Source organism: Empidonax traillii, unplaced genomic scaffold (genome assembly GCF_003031625.1).
Source record: "Empidonax traillii isolate 1590-97213 ecotype Southwest subspecies unplaced genomic scaffold, ASM303162v1 scaffold81:size2596050, whole genome shotgun sequence".
Classification (NCBI taxonomy): Eukaryota; Metazoa; Chordata; class Aves; order Passeriformes; family Tyrannidae; genus Empidonax; species Empidonax traillii.
Window position 1 is genome coordinate 2278105 of NW_020955274.1, and position 27335 is coordinate 2305439.

The 27335-nt window shown below is 39.9% G+C and overlaps 1 protein-coding gene across 1 annotated transcript in view; it reads left to right on the plus strand.

Moving 5' to 3' along the window:
* LRRC3B (leucine rich repeat containing 3B) overlaps positions 1 to 26161 on the plus strand; it is a 49518-nt gene extending 23357 nt beyond the window's left edge. Inside the window, exon 2 of the mRNA XM_027880994.1 lies at positions 24098 to 26161. Coding sequence (XP_027736795.1) covers positions 24261 to 25040 — 780 coding nt within the window. The 5' untranslated portion in view covers positions 24098 to 24260 and the 3' untranslated portion in view covers positions 25041 to 26161. The remainder of the gene's footprint in view (positions 1 to 24097) is intronic.
* Positions 26162 to 27335: the final 1174 nt, after the last annotated feature.

The following is a 27335-nucleotide window of genomic DNA, read 5'->3' on the forward strand; positions in this document are numbered from 1 at the left end:
TCCTTCTGCCATGTGGTCCCAGTGCATGGTAAAGGAAGGACATTCAGTCTTGAATTATTTCATCTTCTAGAATCTAGAAGTTTTACAATGTCACTTCACTTTGTTTTCTTCATGTATCTTTTCTGCTATTTTTATTTAATTTTTAAAATATCCAACATTGAGTTTAGATAGTTACCTCAAAAGTGGTTGTTCCTGTTCATGACTTAAGATGATTAGAGAACAGACAATGAAAGAATTATAAGGTTGTAATTTGCCTTTTTTGGGGGGAGAGGGGGCAATTTGCTTACATCAATCTTTCTTCTTTGCTAGGTCTGTGAAGACTGCAAAGTTTCATTTCTCTAGGTAACTCTGACTTGTTCATGCTGATTTTGAATGATAAGGGGCAATTTGCAATAAAGATTTGCCATGAAATTTTAGGAGTACCTTTATGCTTAAGTAAATAAATAATCTCTTTCCACATTTAGGTAAAAGTCTTAGCGAGCCTCTTGCTGATGGGTATCCTTTAGAACTAACCTGGGTTATTGCATTGTGCAGAGTGCAACAATGAAGTGACACCAGGCAATGTTTTAGTGGTTCTCTGCTTGTAAGGAATGCTCTTATGGTAGTTAAAGGCAGCATAGAGTTTACGCTGGACACGTTCAACCTGTCTCGCAAATGCTGTGTTCTTCCTCCTTTGCTGTTAGCCACCTGGGACCTGTTTTCACCTAGTAAATGCTTCTTGTGGCCATTTGGAGAGTCTGCATGACCATAGCCCACAAAACCTTTCTTCAGCCTGGCTGCCAAACTCTGCTTGCCCAAGTTAAAAGCCATTTGGTAAGGGTCAAAGCTTGAATTTCTCCAAAGTCTGTGAATTAGGTTCCTTAAGAGCACAGGAAAAACAGCCTTGCATTCAACTGCATGATCGAGTATAACTTACAAACACTTTGCTTCTCTGTTTAGTTTAATGGCCTGGCTGTTGCTGAGCTTTTGCAAGTGTGAAGTCAGTTGGATTCTTCTGTACTAGATTCTGCAGAAAAATTTTTGGCCAGTGGTGACTGATATGAAAGAGAAGCACGGACTAATTCTGTTTAACAGCTTGTGCAAAATATATGTGGGAGTGTAAGGAGGAAACTGTCACTACTGAATCTCAGAAGAAGTAAATGTAAGAAAAATGTTTATAATTTAGGGAGGAAGGAGAAGTGATGTGCACAGATTGAACGTGAAGCATCAAGTTCCTGTTCAAAAAAGAAAGCTATTGAAAGGCAGTTTGGGAAATTTGGGTAGTTTTCAGAGAGCACATTCTATTGTATCTTGCTACCAATTAGAAAGTCTATAAGTTTTTCATGTGTATCATAGTTTTACTACGTGCCACTACAGCTTGCTGACTAAAGCTAGTGACATTTGTTTTTACTGAGGATCAGTATCCTCAGAGGACATGCACAGAGAGGTTGGCTGATTGTATTCTTCACCATCTGAGAGGGCTAAAATGTTCATTGCAAGCAACTTGTAAAAAAGCAAAGAGCATTTCATCAATAGTGTTATGTGAACACAAATTTCTTCTGTCATTTTATATGAAGCAAACAAAAAATAAGGACAGCAGTTTACAAGCAACACCTAAAGGAAGACTTTGGGGAAAAAAAAAAAACAAACGCGTATTTGGCTTCTATCAACATAGCAAAATATTTGCTTAAATGAGTGTGACTTCCATTTCATGTTGTAATGGAAAATATGTTTATACTTCATTTCTTCTCTTTGTCATAGTGTTTAATCTTGCTTACTTTATGTAGGCATACTTGAACATACTGTATGAAGTAGGGGGGGTTTTTTGAGTTGCATTTGAATTTCTTATGCATGGCCCTTTTCCACCATGAGAAGATCTGTAAGCAGTGGTTGCTGGTGCTCAGAATTAGTGACTAGGGGCAATGTGGTGGGGTGTCTTTTTAGGCTTGGTGCCTAAGGGAGCTTCTCTTCAGTGTAAAATAGAAAAAGAAATTAAACTTGTTGCCTTGAAATGGGAAATCAAATTGTTCAGGGCATTTAAAAGGAATTTGTCTGCCTTTAGTGCTATCAGTCCATGAATTTCTAAGGTATTTCTGTTACTGTGAACTTGAAAATTGAGATGGTGCTTTTTTTTTCCAAGGCATGAACTACATGATCCTACGATGTAGTCCCTTTGCTTACGTGTAGAAGTGATCTTCATGGTTGACTCCCTCCATGGCTTTGGAAAAAAGCTGGTAAGCAGAAGTGCTCCCATTCTCACCTGCAGATTGTGTGGACCTGTAGAAGTATTGAGCAGATGTGGTATGCCTTGCTTCTTCAGTGTCTTGCAGTGCTCAAACTTTCCTTCAGAGCCTGGGCTCCCAGAAGCCCCTGGGATTTCTAGGTTAAGCAAACAGCCTGATAGAATGTTTGAATGATACCAGGAGATGAAAACAGTCGTGCTGGCTGTGCTGGAAGACAGCAAAGGAAAGCTGCAGAGAATCAGTACATGAATGCAATCACAAGATACCAAGCAGATCCAGAGGCTCTTGGTTTGGCAAGATGGGAACCAGCATAATCATAGCCTTTTTCCTTTCAAGGCTACAAAACCCAGTAAGAGGCTTCAGGGAAAACCATGGTGGCTTATTCCTGCAGAGTTGGGTTTTTTTCCCCTTGGCATATGGCGCATCTGTGTAGAGGGATGTGAATTGGCCTCAGATTTTCTAAGACAGGATTGTAAATGAGGGATGGAAAAATGTATTTTGCCTTACAAACCATTTGACTAACATTTTAAAATTAATAACAAAAGATGGAATTTTAGAAAGCTTGCTCTATCGTGGCTCCGTTCAGCTCTTTCTGAAATCAGTGGAATGGTTTACAAGATACTTCAGTAAGGAGAAAGTTCAGTGGGTTGGGTTTGCTTTGTTTGGAAGCCTTGTAGCTACCTTTGCAGGACTGTCTTCTGTAATTTGGGTACAGAAAACAGAATGAAATTTTCCCCTTGTTCTCTTGCTGGCTTTTGCTGCCCAAAAGCATTTAAAAAAAGAGTTGAACTTTTTTTGTGTTTGGTGTTTTTGTTTTGTTTTAATTGTTTTAAGGGCAGTGCTTTTAAAACAGCTTGTATGAAAGTAGGCATCCAAGTTAGTGTTTGATGCATTGAATTCAGTTAATCACTTAATTGGTCCATTAGGTACTTAGGAATTTGTTTACCAAAATAAATTGACTGTGTGTGACTTGTTGTCATTTAAAAATCATCTCCTTTCAAGAGTTTCCAAATAAGTTTATGCATATTTATTGAGGATATTGTCATGCTATCGATTCAGTAATTCAATTTGTTGACTTCAGTTGCAAAAATGAATAGATTTTTGAAACTTTTGTCCTTCGCTTTTGGATGTTAGTATGAATTAAAAAAGGGGAATACTGTTTTGATTTAGTGTCAGAGCAATATAATGATTGTGTCTCTTCAGTGTTACTTTGCTAATATAACCAGTTCTCGGGAAGTATTGTTCTTATGGAAAGGAGCATAATTTCAATTAATGTTTTACATTGTGTCTTAGAATTAGTATTTTTAAAACAGAACATCCATAATTGCATCTGCTTACCTACTGTAGTCGTAGTGGAAACTGCCCACTACCAGCAGCATTAACCTCCTATTGACTAATAGGGTAGAGAGAGATACACTGCTGTGGCCACCAAACCATACAGTGGTATAGCCTTTCCCCACACTTACAGCCAAATTCTGGTTTGAGATAGGTTTATTACTCCCTGTTGCAAGTGAAGGACCCCACAAAGTGCATCTCTTCTTGACAGGCAATACAGATTGTACAGCCATGTGTAACATGAACAGGAAATAAAAATGTACTTCATCACCCTTGACCTGCTGGCGATGCTCTCTCTAATGCAGCCCATGATGCTGTTTCCTACCCTAGCCCCCAAGGTACCTTTCTGGCTTATGTTCAACTTTGAGTCTGTCATGACCTTATGCTATTCTCTGCCAACCTGCTTTCCAGTTGGAAAGGCCCCAGCATGCAGTGGTGCAAGGAGTTATCCGTACCCAGGTGCAGGACTTGGAAGTCCCCTTTGTTGAACTTCATGAGGTTCCTGTCAGCATGTTTCTCTAGCCAGTTCAGGTCCTTCTGGGTGGCAGCACACCCTTCTGGTTTATCAACTGCTCCTCTCAGTTTTGTATTATCAGCCAGCTTGCTGGGGGCTCTCTCCCATCCTCTAGGTCAATCGTGAAAACGTTAAAATTATGTTGGCACTGGTACTGACTCCTGGACTACTCCGCTGATGAGTAGCCTCTATCTGGACTTTGCGCTGCTGTGCACAGCCTTTTGAGCCAAGCAGTTCAGTCAGTTTTCTGTCCACCTCAGTATTTACTCATTTAGTCTGTACTTCATCAGTCTGTCAATGAGGATGTTAGGGGAGACAGCATCAAGAGCTTTGCTGAAGTCAAGATAAATAACATCCACTTCTCTCTCACCTCAGTGAGGATGAGCCAGGCATCTTATTGCAGAAAACTATCAGGTTGGTCAGATGTGATTTCTGCCTTCATAAATCCATGGTGACTACTCTCAATCATTTAATTTTACTCCATATGTTAAGGAAATTGTTCCCAGATTTATTTGCTTATCACCTTCCCAGGGTTGGAGGTGAAACTGACCTGCCTCTATTTTATGGGATCCTCTTTCCTGAAAATAGGACTGGCTTTCATTGCAGTCCTTGAGAATTTCCTCTGATCCCCATGATCTTTCAACAGCAGTTGAGAATAGCCTGCCATTACCATCAGCCAATTCCCTTAGCACTCATGGATGCATCCCCTCTGGATCCATGGGCTTGTGTATGTCCAGTTTTTTTAAATGTCCCTTAACTGGATCCTCCTCTACTGATGGGAAGTCTTCATGGCTCCAGACTTTATCACTGGTTGCAGGGGCCTGAGATTTCTGAGAACAGAATATTGAAGGAATAAATAGCTTTTACACTGATAGCCTTTTTTTTTTTTTTCTGGTAGTAGTCTGCCCTTCTAGCTATCCAATGTGCTTTAAACACAAACTAGTTCTGTGCAGAATGTGTGTATTAAATGAATTTAGACTATGCTAATATACTTGTATTTAAAGCTACACTATTAATGTCTTTCCATGGTTACACTGAAAAAGAAAAATTCTGTTGCACAAAGCACTATGAATCTGCCAAAAAGGTGCAAGATTTTTCTGTGTGCTTCTCGTGTGTGTTGGCCTGGCTGAGTGCTGACTGCGCAGAGATGTGTAACATGAGTGACTACAAACACTGCTGTGATTTCAGAGATGGTTTTCATGTGTCAGAACAACAAGGTGAATTAGTCTGCAGTCACATTCATGTTGCCATCGAGAGCTGTCGTCTGTGCCCGAGTGAGGTTGCTTTAAGCTTGCAGGGCTGTAACAGTCCTAATCTACAAGTGTTTATGTGCAGTTGTCAAATGAGGAAAAACAAGGAAGAAAAAAAAACTGAAGCTGCTGCCTCTCAGGTGCAGCCATTAGTGGGAGGCAGGATTCTGTCTCCTGGCTTCTTCTGAGCTCCAAGCCCAGCCACAGCTTAAGTATCTCACCACTTATGGGGGTGCAAAGCACAGATCATCCCTCTCCTGCTGAGCCATCAGTGGGGAGCATAGATTAGTCATCCCTGCCCTCCAAAGAGACATTGAACAACCCCACTGAATAGAGGCAGAGCTGAGGAGCCACCCATCTTTGGCAGTGTTCATCTACACTTCCAGCATGGCTCTGCCAGCTTTAAGTCAGTAGTAACTCTTTTAAAGCCTTGAAGAGCCAGTGACTCTCTGGGGTTTGCACAGCATTGAGAACTCAGCGTAGCATCACATAGAGGTCTACCAGAGTTGCTCCTCATCCAGCACCCAAGTGAGAATGGTTCTGCATGGGAACTTTGGTACCACCTTAAAACTAATGGGAGGCTACAGGGGTTGAAGCAATTATTCCCAAGAGTAGCTGTACCAACTTTTGGGTTGCTTTCTGCTGGCACTGTTACACAAAAAAAGGTCATTTATTTTCCTCAGCATATCTTCTTTTTGTCATCACATCTTGTTAAGTCAGAGTTGCAATGTGTGTGTCTGTTCATGGTAGACCATTCATGACATACTTCATATTTAGGTGTCTTGTCTTAAAAGCATGTTGTATGATCTCACCACAACCATCTGAGCTTCTGCTTCAGATCACTGAGATCCTGAGCATGAGCCCAGCCAAGCTGCATTCAGTGGAGCCACTTTTTCACCTGTTCATGAAAGGCTCTAACCTTTAATGCACTGAAGAAGCACCTTCTTTTACTTTTGAAGAGAGCTGACCATGAAAGCTCAAAGTGGAAGAACTGCTGAAGAAAAAGTACCATATTTTTAGAAAGACATAAAAATGCCAACATTATTGAAATTTTGTATTTTGATTGCAAATTTTAATATTGTATAATGTTTGATACAATTTTTAAAAAGTTTTTCAAGTTAATTAAAAATAATATTTTATAAAAATAATTTTCATAGAATCCGAGGAGAAAACATGTATGTCCCAGTAACCTTAAAATATCCATTAAAGTTTTAGTAATGCATTTGATACAAGTACTATGAAAAATGCAGCAAAAATAAGAAATTACTTGAAGAATGCTACTGTTTAGGGAGCAATATTAAAATTTTTTTCTCTTTTTTTTTTCTTCATTCACCATCCAACTTAATGTCCTATTTTAATGAGTAAAGGTAGGATATAGAATTTTGGCTGGGAAATACTTTAATAACTTTAATTAAAATAATTATTTGCAGGTTATAAACAGAATCTTTTTTCTCTCATCTTACTACTAACATTGATTCTAAGAGAAAGCTAGTATTTCTTTGGTTATGAATAAAAGTTTGCCTTATTAAGGCAGATGCTAAAACCATATATGGAGAATTAATTGCTCATTCTTAATGAAGTTTTTTTATACAACTGTAAAAGTAGCATCATGATACAAAATGATGATCTGGTGGGTTAATATTGTAGTTGAAGCTGTAACACACCTTCTGGGTTGAGAATAAACTTGCTAATTTCTTCCTGTTTGCAGAGATGCTTGCTGAAGTACATTTTAGTGTGCAATTCTGAAGAATTCTAGAATGGTTATTTGCAAGATGACAGTTTTTCAGTGGAAAGAGAAAGGAGAGATTGTATATCCTAATGAAAAGGAAAACAGGTGAGGTGACTTTTCAGGGCTGTTAAGGCTTGTGCCCCAAGGAACCACTGGCTTGCCAGCCTGTAGTCTCCTGGCTTAGCGTAGGGCAGCTGTGCTGTGGTCAGTAGCACACACACTCTGCATCCTCTGGGATGCCTGTGAAAGTCAGGAGACTACCTCTGTTTATCTCTTCACACTCAGTGTGATGTGTGTCACTCACTCTAGCCTCCTTTCACAAGGTTCCTTGGACACTCTGGATGATGTGGGAAAAAGTGGTTTTAACCTCAGAGTACATTACTGAGGAGTGTTCCCCCCAGAGCTGTGACTGTACACTTTCATGCTAAAGAAACCTGTCCTTGTGCCCCTTCTCAAAACATCCACTGGTTTTTGCAAACGTAGTTTCTTTTTCCTATCTTTACTGACAGTTTCTTCTGATGTTTTGAAAGCAGCATGGAGGCCAGTAGCAAGAAGCTGAGGACTGAACAGGATGGTGCAGGCATGGGGCTGAGGTCTGCTGCAGTCCTGTTGATGAGGACACGTCCACTGTGGTGGCAGCATGGGGGGACTACTGATGACATGGCTGTGAGTGTCTCTCTTTTGTGCTCTGGTGAGACACTTTTGAGCACAGAGCACTGTGAGAGCTCTAGTGGTGCAGTAACATGTGACTATTGCCCTGTAAACACCTAGTGCTTACACATCTCTCTCATCTACCATGGAGCTGCTTGAATATGGGTTGACAGCACTGTGTTGATCAAGGTCTAACATTGGTCTTCTCAGGCTGGCAGAGGAAGCAAGGTTTGAAATGCAGGATTACAAGAATAAGCTTCTCTTTGCAGCTGAAAAAGATGGAAAATCTGTTATTTTCAGGAAGCATCCTTTTGGGATGCAGGCAAACTGTCCTTGGACCAGAAAAAGTGGCACTGAAACTGCATGGCAGCCCTTCATTATGGAAGTTTAATCTGTTTTGTTGTGCATGAACTAGTCTGCTTTCCTCACGGTCCAGTGAGACGGGGAGAATGGAACTTGGAAGATACCTTTGCCTGACTGAAAGCAAGAAGGGAAGCAGGGAGTGCTCAGATGTGAAGGTGGCTGCTTCACATATGGAGGTGGCTGCTTGTTGCCGCAGCACTGTGGCACTGCATCTATGGCAACTAAGAAAAGGAGAATGAGTAACATAATGTTTCCCGTGATGGGAAGCATGAGGAAAAGGATTTGAAAATTCTGCTCTCAAGTGATACAGTTTGTTTTGCCGTTCTTTATAGTATGTAGTCTAGGACTTAGTAACAGTGTTGCAGAGGCCATTTGGTCTTCTTTGGGTGTCCTGGACCTTGACTTGTATTCAGATGTGAGATTTGAATGCATAAAAGAAGTAAAGATGCCTTTGAAAGGAGGAGGGCACTTAAAAGGGTGCGTTTCATTATTTTCTCTCTCGCTGTGAAGATGTGTGAGTATGAGGAAAGACTACACCACTGTATGTCTTGGTGGCCACAGTAGTGAATCTCTCTCTACCTTATGTCAACAGGACGTTAATGCTGCTGATGGTGGGCAGTTTCATGGTTTGTCATGTAACTCCCAGAGAGATAGTGTAATTTATAGAATTTGTTAAGGCTAGGCAATTTCACGGGGCTCCAGGTTGTAAGGAGTTCACCCATCAGCTTGTGAGCCAATGTGGTCTCTCATGTGAAACTCCCACATCTGGCTTCTTCCCTTCACAGTGAGAGCACAGGCGTAATTTCTGGTTCTCTTTCTTCTTTGTTCTTCCTGCAATTCCACAGGCTTTTCTGACAGCCTTGAACGTTCCTGTAGGTATCGCTGCTCTTCTAGCCTCTGTCGTTTTGTCCTTGAATTAGTAGTCTTGCCAGTGAGACAAAGACTCTGATTGTACCTGAGCCGTCTCTATAAAAAGCCCCTAAATCCTAAGGTTTGTTTCTGATAGAGGAGAAAAGTGAGTGACTTTGAATTCCTATGCTTTTATTTGGGGCAAACAAGAAAACAAACCAGAGAAACAAACACCATCACTGCCCCCTCTCCAAAAAAAAAAAAAAAAAAAGGAAAAAAAAGGCAAGTGCCAAACAAACAGGTAAAAATTTGTCTTGATTTCAGAGCAATATCCATTAATTATTTACTCTGCCATTATATTTCATTACTTCTCCCTTACTTTTTTTGGAAGTAATTGTTTTAGGAGAGGAAATGGAAGTCTCAATTTACCTACCAATGCCCAGACCATTTTGGGGAAGTGTAGGACACAACTGACACTTCTGGCAGATAAAACCGCCATCGTAGTTGTGCTCAACAGACCTCACCGAGAGTAGCTGTTGCTTTAGGAAACAGAGGAGAAGAAGGGGAGAAGGAGAGTTTATGAGTACCATGCTCCATGCACGGATTCCCTTTGCTCTGATTGGACTTTTATACGTCTTGTTTGAAATGAATGGATTAGTGACTGGGCAGGGATTGCAGGTGACACAGTGAGGCTTGGCATAGCGAAGAAAACCGAAGGCCACTTGGGGTCTTGTACTGAGTGAAAAAATTCAGCTTTGTGGCTCTCCTGGCATTAGACTGAAATGAGACTGGTAGTAAACAACTTCTGTGCTAATAGCAGGGTGCCTTAGCGTGCAGGTGGTTTGGAACAGAAGTGAGTGCCTTTAAGCATTGTTTTATGGTGTTGTGCATTTCAGACTGAAAAATGGCCACAAGCTTTATTACTTTAATATTAACACTTTTTCATTTCTCTCTCTCTCCCCCCCCTCCCCTTCCTACAAACTGCTGCCTTCATCCATTATAAAGTGGCTCTTTCTTTTTTTCCCCTTCACCTGGTGTTTTTCACAGTGTGAGAAACGTGGGTGGAAGGAGGGACAGTTGAGGACGTAATGGCACTGCATCTGTCACCAAATGAAGCCAAAGCCCAGGCTGCCACCGGATAACCTGTTGAGGTAACTTACAAAGTCCTCAAAGATGGCAACATCCCTCCTGCCGTTGCTGCTGCTTTCTAGTGACCTGCAAGGGCACTGCATCTCCTATTAGACCTTCTCCTATTAGGTTTTTCCATCCTCCCTCCTGCACCTTGATGGCAGAGGCTTTGCAGCGCAGGTGATAGTTTTCATCCCTTCCCAGTGCTTGCGATCAGGTATTTCACTGTGTTTGCCACAGAGGGCCGTATGCCAGGGTGTTTTAATATTGGAAAACAAGGAACAGTGATTCGCAGGACCGAATTCACCCTGCTTTCTTCTGCAATTTAGAAAAATGCTGTTAAAAAGTTTTTTTAAATAAATCCTATTCTTGTATTCTCTTTCCCATTCCAAATATGTCAAGTTAAGTTTATGTCGGTGCCAGTACCAATTGTGACCAGAGTTAAATTAGCCCTCGTGTTAGCTCTGCTTGGTTTTCACTTTTCAACAAGCCTTACTAAAATAAATCATGTCCCACATGTCTTTAAATTTCATTATCATGACCTAACTTAATTTGCTATAAATTATTTCTACCTGAGCTTCTTTGGCTGTGAACTTGCAGCCTCCAGTGTCTTGCTTATTGGATCATTGCCCAGCTAATCAAGAATTTTTTTTACTTTGCAACTCCTGCTTTTTGTATCAGCTAGCTCTGCCAAAGTCAACTTGTCTGTATAACCTCAGAGGGGACATACAAAGAGCTGGTGTATTCTTGTCTTTAAAATAAGGGTTTTATTGAACTGAGTTTCAGTCTTTTCCTGTTGTGCTCTCTAGTGCTGCTGATAAAGACCTCTTTTCCTTTAGAATAAATGTGACCTCAGTGGTTTGTTCTCATCTTGGAGGCAGGCATTGCAATACTTTCTTTCGGCTCTCGATTTCTTTTCTTTTCTCCTTGGGTAGAATGACTGACTGACTGACTGACTGGAAAATCTCTACACACTCAGTATTGAGCAGCTGTGCCTTGGTTTTGGTTTTTTTGCACATCTAAATTTCATGTCTGATAAAGACTAGTGTTTATTTCCACTGAGAAATGCCTTTTTTTTTTTTTTTAGAGCCATTCCTTTTATTTAGTAAGTGTTGATAAACAGTTTTTATTTCAGCCCCCTAAACATTGAAGGCTCGCCTCTCACCAAGCTGCTGAACTGCAAACAGGCTAAAGATTTTTGCTGAGTAAGGGTTAGAGAACCCTTAAAGGATTTCAGCCTGCTTCATCAAGTTGTAATAACAACCTGCTATCATCTTATGTCCTCAGAAGAGGAACTTACACAGCAAGGTTTTTTTTATGACTTTGGAAAAGTACTCTGTGGTTAATAAATAAATAAATAAATAAATAAATTACCTGACTTCCTGGTAAGCTTTGGGGATGCTCCAGAGTAGTTATTTCAAAATGAAAATGTGCTGATTGTTGTTTAGATGTAACACATGTAATTTGCAAAGTCCTTTAATGGCAGCTGAGGGCCTGATGTAACTCACCAGCACATTAAAAAATAGCAAGTTTTTCTAACTCCCATTTGGAGACGAGTGGTAAACTCTAACTGTTTATGATGAACAGTGTAACATTATCTTTCAGTGTAGCTTTTCTTTTGAAAACAGAGGCTCTTATTTGGTGTCTAGATCCTGGTGGAGCAGGTACATCTGCTGGAATAGTTTAACTGTTATGGTGGATGTTGACACAGGATGGTGAAAGAACAGGGGGTACAAAAGGTACTGCCTTGGCACACGGCATTCTCCTCAGTTCTGATATGCTTCAGTCTGACCTAAATTATTGGGCTCAATATGAGGTTTACTGGTAAGATGACACGTCATGTAGTAGGCAGGGGGTCAGATTAGATGATCTAATGGCTCCATCTGGCCTTAAACTCTTAATTAGGGAAATGCTGCCAGCACAAGATGGCATTGAAGCTTTATGCTGCTAGATTTCACTTGCTTGGGGGATCCTCATCTGAAGCAGGGCTACAGAAGTTGTACTTGAGGTAGTCTTTTCCTCAGCTTCTAATGGTAGTAGCAGCCAGCAGAGCTAAAAGCGGGTCCTGATGGGAACCTGGCAATCTTGCTGTCATGGTACAAGAGCCCTGTATCTGACTATTTCAGTCTACCACATGTTGAGCTTTTAGAGTTATAAGGATATCAAAATATAGAAAGAAAATCTATAATTAGCCCGGTATTGTGGCATTCAGTGACAGAAAGAACAGGGAAAAAAAAGGTAGGGTTTTTTTGGCAAGCTGATGAAAAAGAAATTACAGTTATTTGGAGCTGCTCATGGATTAAAATATTAAAAGTGAGGATGTGGTTTTAGTGGTGAGTGGTTTGGTACAGTAAACATTTATGATACCTTTGTTTGACACCTTTGGTGAGAAATGGGAAGTACACTGTGTGTTGTAGATGTGCTCTTTGCTCTCTCAGCTATGCTAGGGGCAGTGTGCAGGTCTTATAACCATTGACACAGCAAAACCAGCATCACCGATCAGCCGGTTTCCTTGGCAAGCCCAAGTGGCTCGTAGTTAGCTCAATGTGTCTGGATTCTGGAAGGTCACTTAAATGTCTTTTAGAATTGCTTAATTGCTTATCGATCTCTTAATTATTCCATACTTGCTGTCTCTGCATTGATAAGTCACAATTTTAATTTCTTTAATAGAAGATTGTGGTTTTGTGGTGTTGAGCATTCACTTTTAAGTTTAGAGCTTTTAATTGGAAGTTTCAAACTTTTTTGGTTTATTTTATGTGAGGTTACATGTTTTATTTTTCTTGCATTTTTCTAAATGAGCTATTCTACTTCTGCATGCCTCTTGAAGGTCCTGTTATTACACAGCTAGCATATTTCAAAACACAAGGAGCTGAATTAATAACTGCTTAGGTACTCTGTTTTAACTGCTGTCTCCTTTTGCTAATTTATCTTTTCGGGGTTTTTTCGACCCCTTTAATATTTTTTTGTAAAGAGTAATTGCTCTGGAAGTATGTTCTTTTTCTTTATAGTCTTATCTTCTGTATATTATTCAGATTGCTTCATTTTAGTAATAGCTTCTACTGGCTTCTTTCCTTGAAAATTCCTTGTGCTGTGGATTATTGCTCTTGTGTTTCTATCACTGGGCAGTTGTGCATGGAGAGAACCAGCCTTGGTTTCCTGGGGTGATCGAAATCCCACTGAAAAGCAAGAGTTCATAAAGCTGGATGCTAAACTGCCACTGGGGCACTTCCTCTGCTCACATCTGCATTTCCTTTTAAGCCGTCTAACCCAAGAAATGTGTCTCATCTGTTGTGACCCCTTGCAGTTCCTGGCAGCCTGCTCTGTGACAGAGGGTCAGCTGGAAAAAGCAACTTTCGGTCAAGCAACTTTCTTCATTCTCCTCCTCCCTTGTCTTACTTTGGGGTCTGTAACACATCTCTTCTAGGGCTCCCCAGTGCCCAGGTATCTGCTGCCAGCAGCTGTCTTGCTGGCTGCTTTGTGCAACGGTTGTCAACTCTACAAAGCCACAAGCATGTTTCTTGCTGAACGGTCCCTTCAGGTTTGCATGCTTATTTCTGCCTTGCTGACTTTATTATCAGCACAGCTTCCCCAGCCTAATTACAACTTCTCTCTGCCTACTAAGTTACGAGAACATTTGGATGAACCTCAAGTGAGACTGAAGATTGAAGTACACAGAACCAAATAAACCCCCTTAAAAGTGGACGAAAGGTATCTAGGTGGTCTGAATCTTATCTTTGCAAGGCAGTTCCTTGAAGGTCCATCCGTTTCTGATAAGCTTTTGTTACCACAGGTTAGATTTACACTTTGCAAAATAAGAATGAGAGTTTCAATTGGACAAGGACACCATCTGCAGTCACCAGATGCAGTTATCAAGATTGAATTGCAAGACTTGCCACTGATTATGCTGGTAATCATTGAGGTGATCAGTGTAATTAACATGAGATCAAGATGACATTTTCTCTGATCTGATACTGGAGAATTAAGCTGAAGGAGCATCCATCATTAGCTGCTGGATAGAATCTGGGTATGGCTCCAACTGGGCACTTGTTTGTTTCACTTTGATCATGGGGTTTTGTAATATGGGAGAAAAATATCAGCAAATATTGTGAAATTGCCATTTTGCATCGAAAATATTTTCTGTTGGATTATATCAGATTTATTGAAAACCTACTGCAATCATGAAAGGTGACTAGGTATTCTGTTCATAACCAGTCTTTAGAACACACTTTAATCTGGGTCTCTCTACCCAAGGAAGACAAAGTATTTCTACTTCAGGTTATTTTAAGCTTTCAGAGTATATTTTTTTTTCTAGTATAGATCATATGGAGGTTTGACTCAGCTGCTGCTGGAAAGAGTTTTCTTGTTAAACAGAATGCTTGTTGATGTTGTCTCAGAAAATGAGACTGAGACTTGATAGAATATAATCCCAAACTCATAAAAATGTTTTTTGCTCTAATGCACATTAATAATTAATCTAGAAACAACTTACATGACTTTGGAGAACTCTTCACAAGTAGTCATTTGTGTGTGTTGGAGCATTTTCCTTAGCATCTGTACTGTGGTTCTTCATGTTCTTATATAGTGGTAAAAAAATCATTTTGCAGATACGTTTGCTGAGAAGTAACTGGCATATCTTGAGTCAGTTCGAGTGCATTCCTCTATAGATTGCCAAGACAATTTCTCCCAAATATAGGGATAAATGATGTTGAAGATTATGATGTCTTACATCTTATGCCTTTCATTTTTAACTTACTTTATGTTGCCACTACATATGCACTGTAAATGTATGTAAGGTTTTCTTTCCTTATTGAAATGGCATAGATTTGCATACAAAACCTTGTTTATATCTTCCATCAGGAAGGGACTGAAGCCTTTTGTAGTCTATGTCATATGAAGAGGGTGCAGGAGATAAGAGGGAAAAGTAGGAAGCACTGAATACCTTTTTAAAAGCAAGTGATTCAATCTTTGTTAAGAACGAGGCCTGAGAGCATCCCCTACAACTGTTTCTTTAATTTCCAGCAAGTATATAAAATTTCATTCCAAGAAACGTGTTGCCACAGAAGAGTTCCAAGAGCAAAGCATCATAGGAAAGTTAGGAGATGATTGGTAATACTTTGCTATCATTGATCTGTTATTATATCTGCTAAGCTTCACACAAGTATTTATCAGCTGAGAGTTATGAAATAATTCCTGACTTGACATGAAAAGGGAGAAAAGTCGAATACATTCTTTAACATGAACTCAACCCATCAGTCTTAAAGTGCTGATTCATTTGCCCACACAGTATAATTAAGCTGTTAATCTGTAATAAGGAGTGATACATTCAGTGATCTCACAATCAGAAAGTAATTATAGTTTAAAATGTTCATTTGGCTCTCCTCAGCCATTTTATTACTCTGTGACTGTTAAGAGAGGGCATTCATAGCTTAGGATCTATAAAATTTTACCTACACAGTTTTCTTCTGCAGCTGGAAGTGTCTTATACATAGATGTCTATACTGGAAGTTTTTTGGGAACAAAATGTCAACTGGCATTCTGAGTCCTGTCTTAGGGGAGAATATTATAGTTTGAGTACATTTAGTGTTTCATTAGATAATGAATCCATTATGCAGTTGAAGTTCAGGCTCACACTGATTAATCATGACATTTCAGTTATTCATAGAATCAGTGATCTTTTGCACTCCTTTTTCCCCCCACCTCGTTTGCCGTTGGCTTCTATTAATTTCTCTTCTTCCTTCTTTAGGATTTCATCTTCCCATATTGCGAAATCCTGAAAATATTCCACTGCTAGAGACTTTCTTCTGGGAATTTAAATCACCTGGCACCATGCAAGCAGCTCATGGCATCTTTCTGGTGTGGTGCTTCATAGCATTTTATCTGTCTACCTTCAAGGTAGCTGAGCTTTGAAGCAGCCAGGCAGCCACACCAACACATCTGAGGAGTGACAGAGAGAGAGGCATGAAAGACAGAGGTTGTCCTGAGACTCAAAACCAGATTCTTGTTTCATCTGTTAAATTAAATCTCCTCATATAGTCCTGGAGCCATGGAGAAGGTTGAGTTGCCTGACTCAGTGTCCATCTGCACGGCTAGTGAGATTGCCCTTAGCTGTGGTGTGCTAACAGTACACAAGTGGTATTATTTTGAAAAATTGTGTTGTTTGTTTGAAGGAATTTACTTGGTACCATGAAATTTGTTGTTCTGTAGTGCACAGACAGCACAGAGATCGCAAGGGGCTCCTGCGCAGCTCCAGCTTTCAAGTATCATCATTTTCCAGCTCAGTAACCCTTCAGTCTGTCACATTGCCATGGTGTAGTTTTATCATATGTCCATAGGGAAGTAGGAAAAAAACCTAACAAAACTTCGTGGGGATTTTTGGGTTTTAATTTTTTTTATTTTGATACTAACACTTTTGAGCCATCATTGAAATCTTGAAACAGAATTTGGAGTAGGATATGAAAGGAGGAGGCTCAGCATTTTTACATCAATTTTCTTGTGTTTTTAAAAAGTTGTGGGCAAATTCAGCCTGCAGATATTGGTGGAGCCAGGCATGATTTCATGGAGGTTTTTCCCCGGTGTGCACAGATTCTGTTAGCCTCCAGAGGGTCTGCTGTTCTCAAGCATGGAACACAGGTGCACAGGAAAACCCAACGTGTAGCTTACTAGAAGATCTGTATTTACCAATAGTATAAGATTGATTAAGGGTAGGATGTATATAAATAGTTCTTTCCATAGATATTTTCTCTGTTTTAATTCTTCATAAATATGCCATTAGTAATTGTTAGGGAGTAGTGGTGGTAAATCTCTTTCTTTGAGTTCAGGTAAAATTGCCCTGTCCTTAGTCCTCTAGCAAACTGGACTTTTCAGGTTGGATATTCACCCACTAACTTTAGCCTACAGTCTCCAGCTTATGGCTGTCTTGTCAATACTAGGAACAAGGGAACTTTTCTAGAGATGAAGTAGTATATGGCATTTTTTCACAATGAGAAAAAAAAAAAGAAAAAGGAGTATGAAGTCATAAAATATAACTCTGTGTGGATGTGGATAACAGGAAGGTGCTTGTGTGTGTTTTGTAACAAGCAGACTGGCATTACAGGAAGCAGAACTCAAGGAAAACAATGTATTAAAAAAGGGAGTATTTTCTACTTTGGTACTTTGCTAAACTCGATGCAAACCAAAAATATTAAATATGGCAAAGTTAAAGCCTGTTTTAATAGAGAATAGAAAAATATATTTATCAATGAGCATCTTTTGTATAAACCAACATAGTCAATATCTTTAAGAGGGGGAAAAAAGTTATAATAATGTCAGGTCTTTGAAAACTATAAAACATCTCAGTAATTTTCTAGAAGTCAGATAAAACAATGATCTTTCTGTAGTGTTCCCTTTTAATGGATTTTTAGTTATAAAATTTTAATATTTATTCAAAGTGCAAGTTTGCTTTAAAGGATGTCTAAAAAAAGAGCCCTGTAGGAGTCTTATTTCCTGGACTTTTCTAATTCTGTATTAAACTTCCGATGCTGGCACACAAGAAAGTTGTTACTCTAAAGGGTAGGACTTTACTTAGACCAGGCTTAAAAATTGAGCTGTTTTTTTTTAAGGGATCTCTTGAAGGCTTACTGAGAGCTGAGTGTTTCCTTTGAAGGCAGTATTGCTGTCCACAGAAATAGGAACAGTCTATAGTTACATATGTAAGTTGTATGGGCTATATGTGAGGAGGATGGGAGGCACCTCAACATGTGCAGAGCATCCCTGATGTGGAGGGCCAGCAGTTGTTCCCAGGGATTCCTTTGGTATTAACTGAGGAAACTGATGTCTGTTGTGGACTCCTGTGATCCCAAGGAGCATGAAGCTCTGCGGTGCCATTTGGCATCCATTTCCAAATGAGGACTTCTCTGGGTACTGTGCCTTTAGTTAGTAGCAGGTCATTTAAGTTTTATAGCTGTACATCATCAGAAGCATGGTAAGCCTAGGCAGGTGAATTGTTCATCATAATCCCCTACAGTCCCCGTTCTTGGGAAGCGGGGTTGCACATATCTTTTTCCAATTTTTCTGGTGGTTGAAAAGTGACAGACCAGACAGATTGAGTACTGTCATGATGCAGCCAACTGCCCACCCCCTGTGGTTGATCTGTTGGCTTCTTCCTTTTGCCTCCTCTGATCTTGCCTGCTCGTTTGAGCACATAAGCTACAGTAACAAGAAATTCCTCTCTAATCATGGTGCCTTCAAGTAACTTTAAGTACAAACTGTATGTGCAGATGCTGAGCATCAGTAGTTGGCTGTGACCCCTTCGACATTGCTGGAGTAACAGATGCAATCTTTTCCATCAGGGGATGCAGACTTGAAGAGGAGACATTATTCTACTACCTTACATTATTGATAGGAAAAATGGAGTTGCTCTCCCTTCATTTCCTTCACAGTGAGATGTGTGCTGTGCAGCTCTTTTTTTTTTTTGCGCATGCAAGATGATGGTGTAGTTGCTCAAAGGCCACTGAAGGCATAATTTACCTTGTGGGATCTGCACCAGTGATCATGCATGAGATGGAAATATCACTCGACATAAGATCAGCAGTGAAAACCCTTTGTAGCCAGACTTTCTGACCCTAGAAGCCGCATAAAATTCTGTAAGTGACTGCCAGCTATGCTCTTACTTTCATACTGTTTCCCCCAGACTCAGCTCCACAAGCTTGCCTTGTTCATGTGCCCCCACTGTTTCCCTTGGGATCCCATTGCTACTGCAGTTGCCTTTAGCATAGGCTGTGGTTTGGGACACTGCTGCAGTTCCCTCTTCATCTGCTAGACACCTTGCATACTTTCGCCTTTGGGTTTTTTGAAACTCATTGTGTGCCATGGCTCTGTAGTCCCCTGCAATCTCTGAACCTAACCAGAGGCATAAAAACTTCTTGTACAGCTGGGACTGTACTCTGCCCATTGTCAGGGCTTCACTCTCCCATTGTTGGGAATGGGCTTGGAGCGAGCTGACCCAGTCAGTTATGTATCAAATAGCTGTGATCAGCCCCTGAAATGGAAAGAGGGAAAAGAGAGAGAACACTGTGGAGTGGGTAGGGACAGGAACATGGTGGGAAGAAGAATGCCTCCTGATGGACACTGTACTAAAAAGGAGACAATACTTCAGCTGCCGCTTGATGCCATAGCCCCTTCAGTCTTTTTTCCTTGGAATCCCGTGACATTGCATCCCACAGAAAGAGAACATTCCAAAATACCTGCAATATTTATCTAGTTGTTACGGCTAGAAAGGTGCATTCTGCACAGTGCCTGTGCTTGTAGGCTTATATTTTCTAGGATGATATTTTTTTCCCATTTGTGCTTGTTTGTGAATTAAAACAACAAAAAATAAAAAATTCTGCCCCATCTCTTGTCACTGAAAAGTCCTTACAGCCAGTGATCTGGTGAAGGCCAGTGGAGTAGTGACAGCAGAGAGTTGATGGTTATTCTTCCCATCAGTGTTTGACCACAGGCCAGATAAGCAGTGATGCTGCGTATGAGTCTAAGGTGTCTTACATTGGTGTGTACATGTGTGATCCTGGTGTGTACATGTGTGATCCTGTTTTACAGACTTAATTTGTGGCCCTCATTCTGTGATTTACAACAGGAATCAACCCATAAAGGTATTTTGAATACATTGGATCGTGGTTTTGTTTTTATCGTGTTGATGAACAGCTGTCAGGAAAAGGGTGGTATTTTCGGTCTTTCCTCACTAGAAATGTTTGGGAATTCACTTGAAACTGTTCAAGAATTCAGGTGAAATTCTAAGTGGAAGTGTTGTCTTATTGGAGTAACTTGAACAAAGGTAGTAGTACTAGAAAGGAATCTTTGAAGGACCCTACTGAAATGTAGATACGCAACGTGTGGAGAGGGCATCTCACAAACAAGTAGGGAGTAAATCCCTCTCTCACATCTGGAAGATAAAAATTTGCAGGAAGAATGTCATCAACGAGTGGCTGTGCTGATTTCGCTTGATGGCTGAGGGGTGTGTGTGGGGGTGTGTGTGTGTGTGTTCAAAATACTATAGACAGAATACCTCTTAAGGTTGATTTTAGTCTATGCTTTTGAGTCCTCTGACAGCAGTGGCTGGCCCTCAAGTGCAAGGGTCTGACAGCTTCTCCACTCTCACTTTTTATGAAGGCATGGGTTGTGTGGAGGGAGGAACCAGTGAGGAACTGCTCATACACATGTGAGTACTTGAGTAATGACCAAAGCTGCCATGTGGACTCTGAAAGTCTCTACACCAGAGTAGAAACCCCTTCCCCTAGTGGGGGACATCTTTTACTATATGTAGGTTTGATTCTCTTTTTATGCATCTTTTGTTGTCTTAATATTGTCCTAAACGACAAAAGGTCTCAGTCTGTGTTATTTTTAGGCTGTTCTGTGTGATAGTTGTAGGATTTCCTTTCCTTCTATATCTTGCCCTGACGACAAAATATAAATTAATATTGCAGGCAGTCTTGTTCCTGGACTGTCTGTGTGACTTGGCTAAGTCTATGGGCCCTTTTTCCATGTTAGTAGTTGGAGGCACTAATGCTTCTTTCAATCGTTAGTTTCTTGTGGGGAGAAGTTATTAATCAAACAGATAATTTAGTAATATTTCATTCAGGAGCTAAGATACAGTCTCTGCACCTTTTTTGCCGTAAAGTACCTGACACCTGGAGCTCAGTAGAAATCTCTCTATGTATTAAAAGCAGTGTGCTTTCCCTGAGGATTTCAGGATTTGTACATTCTGCTACGCTTTTGGATGTTTGTATTGAGCGACTGGTCTTGGGGGAGCATGAGAAGAGGATAGCTTGAAAACCCATTTAAATTACAAGACTATAAAGAACTCTTTTGTGCAATCTTCTGTCTGCAGTTTTATTGCCCTGCAATATTTGACTTGTATGTTAGGTTTCCTATGTTTGTATTTGTATTTTAGAAATGTACACAAAAAACCTTTTTATAACATGCTGCTACCGGTGCTCATTGGATTGTTGTCACTTCCCTGTGCCTTTCTTTACTTTTTAATTTAGTTTTAATTTTGTTCTTTATTTGCAGATTTATAATTAATTCATATATTTATTTTAATTCTGTGTCTTCCATCCCTTTCTCTGTAGTCCTTAGTGTTTCTGTCTCTTGTGTTCCAACTTTGCTACCTTCTTTGTTTATTGTGTTCCAAGCAGAGGAAATTAGATGGATGTTCAAGAAGCCATAAATATTCCTATTGGCATTAGAAATGTTTAGATCCTAGTTTTCTTTTCTCTTCTTGCAGTGATAAGGAGTAAAGAAAGTTCCTGCTGTAAGTTTATTGTTGAAACCCAAACCTCAGATATCCCTTGGATCTGATTATGGAAGCAAACAAAGCTTTGTTTACCCTGACTGATGCTGAGTCCCATTGTATGTCTTCCAGTTAATTTACTGAGAATTTGCTGATCTTTGTTCTTGTTCAGCTAGGTTTTGTTGACTGTGTTGTTCATTATGGATTTAGACTTGTATTTTCTCTTTGTAATAACTTGAAACACTGGGAGTTTTTTCCCCTTTTGTATCCATTTACTTAGTTATGCCTTTTGAAGAGGAGTTGCTTCATTAAACATTCTCCTGCTTAGTCTGTAATGATCCTACTACTTCCACTCTAAACACATCATTACATTAAATAGTTTCATTTGTCTTCAGTGGGATAAAGATGTTCCACGTTGTCTTTGGTTCTTGGGGCCTCTTTGATGCATGATCTTCAGTGGTATAACTGCACTGTGGAAGACTCAGCTGCGTCTATGCCCTAATTCCAGGTTGGAAGGGTTTTTTAGCCTGAAATTGAGCAAATATGATATTTAATTGTCACACTGGTGACAGCAGTATGATTATGCCTCTACAAAATTAAGCATCTGAGACTACTTCAGGTCTTGTCTCTTTCACCTCCGTCTATTCCTGCAGTAGGACTCCAGTGTGTACGAGTAGTATAGGTGATGAGATGATACTCGTTCTGTGGTGATGAGCTGGACCACTTATCTGCTCTTCTGCTGCAGCCTGGTGGTGAGACATATAAACATGAAGGGAGAAGACAATAGGTGTCTGTTTCTCCAGGGGACGGGCCATTTTTCTGCAACACCCAGGGCTGCTGGAGGGAGAAGCAGATTGCCAGCTCGGAATGCCAGGGGAAACAGCTGCCGGCTCCAGCTTGGCCTCCAAATGGGCTTCACATTTTAGCAAGTACTTAGCACTTTTGGGCAGGCTGGATAAAAACAACTTCTGGAACTTACCTCCTTCTGTAGCAGATTTCTGTCTGGTCTGAAGACCAGGCAGTGCACTGACCAAAGAGCCAAAGGGAGAAATGGAAAGGATGCACCCAGTGCTGTGGGGTTCTTTCACATTAACCCTGTTTCTTCCACAGAGGTCACGAAGGACTCCATTGACTGGGGAGGTGCTACCTCACCTCTCTCTGCTAACTTTCCTTCTTAATGGTTTCACGTTTTCAGGGTTAACTTCACAACTTCTCATTGCTAACACTCTTTTTAGTTTTAGAGTAGAATTTTTATGGAGTCCAGGTGTAACCTTCTGTTTAGTTTCTTAGGCAGTCTCTGACTTGAACAATAGGTAAGTTGAGGATTAGTGATAATACACTACTCTCTGCAGTAGTTGCAGTGAGTGTGCGTGCTGAGCTTTTGCCGTTCCTGAGCAATGGAGTAATCACACGTAATGTACATGCTATTAAGCTGGGTTTGAATTGTTTTATTTTTTTCCTGTGGGATTACTGAATACTGTGCTTCAGCAAAATGGATTAAATGAAACTTGAGCTATGGGTTTGAAATTCTGCATGAAATATCTGATCCATATTGCTGCAATGTGCCAGAAACTGCAGTTGGTATGACAGTTCTGTAAGCAAAAAATGATTGCAATGCAAGTTCTTGTTTTTCATGTAAAATCACACATATCATCCCTGCAGGGATTTTCTTGTTCAGTGGACTGCAGTGTGGATTTGGAAAAAAAAAAAACACGTAATTCATTTATATGTAAATACAACCTGAAGGCTGCAAATATCCAAGCTTCTACAAAGACAGAGGGCATGTACATGAAAACAAATGGACCTGTTGTTGTTAGAAATTCATAGTTTACCATAATAGGGGTGGGGGAAAAGGCTGTGTTTGAAACCATATAGGTCAGCATTTCAGACTTCTGTGTTTGTGTTCCAATTAAAGGAGAAAATGGAAAAGCTTCTGGATGTTTACTATTTTTAGGCCAACTTGAGAGGGGAGAAGCAGAAACAATATTTTTCATATGTTCTATTAGCAAAATATATGTCACAAATAAGATATTTTCATGTTTGGCTCATACGTAGGTTTGTGTGAGTTTCATTTGGTTTGGAAGTGGAGTATGTGAATTTTTGGCAGTTGTTCCATTTCTTTTTCTCTATGTTAAATGCAAATAAATTTTTCAAGATAACTGGAAGTAGAAATTATGTCTGTGGGTCTCACAAAATGCAGGGAATTACAGGAAGCCCAGCATTTGAAAGCAGAAGAAAGGGAGAGGGGAGAGAAACAAGGAGATGGTGGATGTTTGTGGTGTCTTGCAGCAGCATTTGATTTATCTAACTTTTATTCCTTGATATAGTAAAAATATTTCTTTGCTAAAGTATTCTGATTTGGACTTATAACAGCATAAATTATTTTGAGATAAGTTCACATTAACCAGCACAAATTCCTCACTTACCTCTCACTGTTGCTCGGGATACAACTTCTGGCTCCTATTAATGCATCTTCTAGTTCAGCAAGGGAAAATGCAATTTAGTTTTATGCCTGTTTTAGAAAAATCTGTGATAAAAATGAACCAGTGTCTTCTCTAATAAGTATTAAAGACCAAACCTGTGCATTTGTAGTAAGTGCAGTCTATCCTCTTAAAAATATCTTGGGTATATATGCACTAAACTCAGATTAATAGGAGCTACCTAAGATAATAGATCATTTATTTAGTGTTGCGTTTTGCTTCAACTTCTTTTTATTTCTGTTTTTTTTTAATGAAAACAAAGTTAGTGTTGGAGTTTATGGTATAAAGAACTTTATTTCCTTCCTCTCTGTAGGCATTTTTCGAAGAAGAGCATTGACCATGAGGAAGCCCTTGTGTTAGTTGGATTTTATTAATCCCACCGAAGAAAATGGAGCCACGTTTCAGCTTTGCCAAACCTTTTTCCACCATAGTTGGCTGAAAGAGAAATGGTCATGTGATTATGCTGACACCCCAGCATGCATTTGGTAGACCTGTGGTTAACTCGTTCCCTCTCCGTGTGTCTGCTCTTACAAAGTTTTGTCCTCATGATACCGTGCTTTCATTCTGCCAGTATGTGCCCAAAAAACTGCGTCTGTTCCCTCTCTGGAGATCCGGATGTCAACTGTAGCAATGCAGACCTCAAGGAAATACCCAGAGATCTTCCTACAGATACAGTCTTTCTTTATTTGGACTCCAATCAGATAACATCTATCCCCAACGAAATTTTTAAGGACTTGCACCAACTGAGAGTCCTCAATTTATCAAAAAATGGGATTGAGTTTATAGATGAACACGCCTTTAAAGGGGTGGCAGAAACCTTGCAGACTCTGGATTTGTCCGACAACCGGATTAAAAGCGTGCACAAAAACGCTTTCAACAACTTAAAGGCCAGAGCCAGGATTGCAAACAATCCCTGGCACTGTGACTGCACACTGCAGCAGGTGCTGCGGAGCATGGCCTCCAACCACGAGACAGCCAACAACGTCATCTGCAAGACTTCTGTGCTGGATGAACATGCAGGGAGACCATTCCTCAATGCTGCCAACGATGCTGACCTCTGCAACCTTCCTAAAAAGACTACTGATTACGCCATGCTGGTCACCATGTTTGGCTGGTTCACCATGGTGATCTCCTATGTAGTTTACTACGTCCGACAGAACCAGGAGGATGCGAGGAGGCACCTTGAGTACTTGAAATCCCTGCCAAGCAGGCAAAAGAAACCAGACGAAGCTGATGACATTAGCACTGTGGTATAGTATTCTGAATACAATGACTGCCTTTGTGATGGGAACTAGAATTGGATGACACTAAAACCAGAGGTTTACTTCTAACGTTCATTGTAAACATTAAGACTTTTGGGGTTGGGTTTTTTTCCTGTTTAACTGAATTACGCCACTGTTGAGCTTTCTAAGGGAAAGTTTTGTCTGGGCGGTATACTTCAATTATTTCTCTAGTGGTATCCTAAAGCAAGTGAATTAATATGTAAACATTAGTTTAGCCCCATTCCACTATTTAATAATGAAATTTATTTTTTTAATTTAAAAACCAAATAAAAACTTAAATTTGAACCATGTAAAGCAGAGTAATTTATTGATCAGAAACCTGTGCAGTGCCAGAGCACACATTTGGTTTCTTCAGAGGAACAATGATGAAGAGGTCCAGAAGTGGAGGGTCCCTGAAGGGCACTTCTCACCCATGGGTGCAAAGTAAAAAGCTGGTGAATGGTAGCCTGTCTTGGTAGCCTGTATGGGGGACTGCCCACCAGGATGGGAGAGGGGTGCAGTGTGAGGAGAGCAGATTGCTCTGACTCCCAGTGTAAGGGACTGATGCTTGGTTAAGACCTCAGAGGGCATCTTGGCAGGGAGGAGAAAACATAAAGGAGCTGCATTTCAGGACGTCAAAGAGAGGTAAGTTGGGGGTATGTGATGGGTTTTCATCTTACATTTGCTTACTGCCTTGCATGAGCTTCATGCAGGTGTCCTCAGCACTGGGGAATACAACAAGAAGGCAAGAGCAAACTTAGTATACTGTTCAAACTGGAGTACCACTAGTGAAGATTAAAATAAAACCTAATAAAACTGATTTTTTTTAATCTGTATATAATCTGTTCATAACTAAAGGTGACTTTATTTTTTAGGGTATAGTCTTTTTTTAAAAAATGAAGGAAATAAATGAGTATATAGGCTAGATATATTCTGTTGTGATAGGAAATACGTATTTTTGTATAATTCCATGGCTAAACATTTGGGAAGATATAAAGCCCACTTGCATTTAAACTCAGTGTTGCATATGAAATGGATATTTTAAATCTCTGCTGTCTTTAAAAATATGATGGTTTTCTCTTTTCATAGATAAACTTTTCAAAGGGAACAAATTCACAAGAATGTATTCCTCTTTTTCTTTATTACCATAATAAAATGATGTTCGTCTCTGGGTCCCTGTAGATCCAGTCTAACCGACATTGGGATGTGTATTACGGAAGGGTGGGTAAAAAATGTATAAAATGCTGCTTTGCTAGAACAAGTGTTAAAGGACAGCCTTAAAAATTAAAAAAAAAAAAAAAAACAACTCTGGAGTAATTTCTACTATTAGGTTATCTGTTATTTCTGTTACAGTTATACTCTTTTATATTTTAGAGGGCACAAGCTTGTTTACTTCATTTCTTTCAGAACATTGTTAAAAGAATAGCTAAAAGTTGTTTCGAAGCCAGTGAGAGAGAAGGAAAAAAAAAGATTTTTTTTTTTTTTTTTTTGTAGTATGCGTGGAGTCAAGATTTATGTAATCTTTGTAGGCTAAGTCCTACCTGAGTTCTTGTGACCAACTTAGCTGTTTGCATTGCTTTATCTCCATGACCAGTTTTTGGCAAATCAAGAGAGTGTTAATGTTTGTAAAAGGCACGGTCTGTCCAGGAAATATCTGCTGTCTGATACTTCTGTCCCTGAAACTACCTCCCTCAAGTAAAAAATTTATTTTCTAAGCTGAGAAGGCTCCTTAGTTTGCACTTTTTACTTCCCGTTCTCGAAGCTCTATCTGGCTATCTACCCAGCCCTTCAAGCTCTGCGTAGGCTCCTGCAGGAGCCAAAAGCAGTAGGGTTAAATACACATAGGAATCTGAAGAGAGCATAGAAAATATTATACTGTACTGGCACTATAACAAACCCTATTGAATGGGATGTGTAGTGCCTCTGTATAGGCTGAGCCAAATTTGTTCCTGATGTAGTTCTCCTAATTTCTCTAAAATTTCCTTCAGAGTGAAATTGGTTTAGTTTCTATCACTGTGTTCCCCAAGTGATATTTATGATCCAGCTAGTATGCTACTTTGGGAAAAAGCAACATTTAAAAAAAGAACCCTCTTCCCAAAACTGACTGACAAAAATGTAAAGAATATATCTTTAGTTTTTCTGGTTTTCCACTTTATTACTTGATCCACAAGACAGGATCTGGAACTGGTATAGATTTACCCAAGCTGAATTTCTGACTCTGCATCTTTAAATCCAGACCAAAATTAATTTAAACCATTATTCTGTAGAAATGCTTTGGAAGGATAGTTT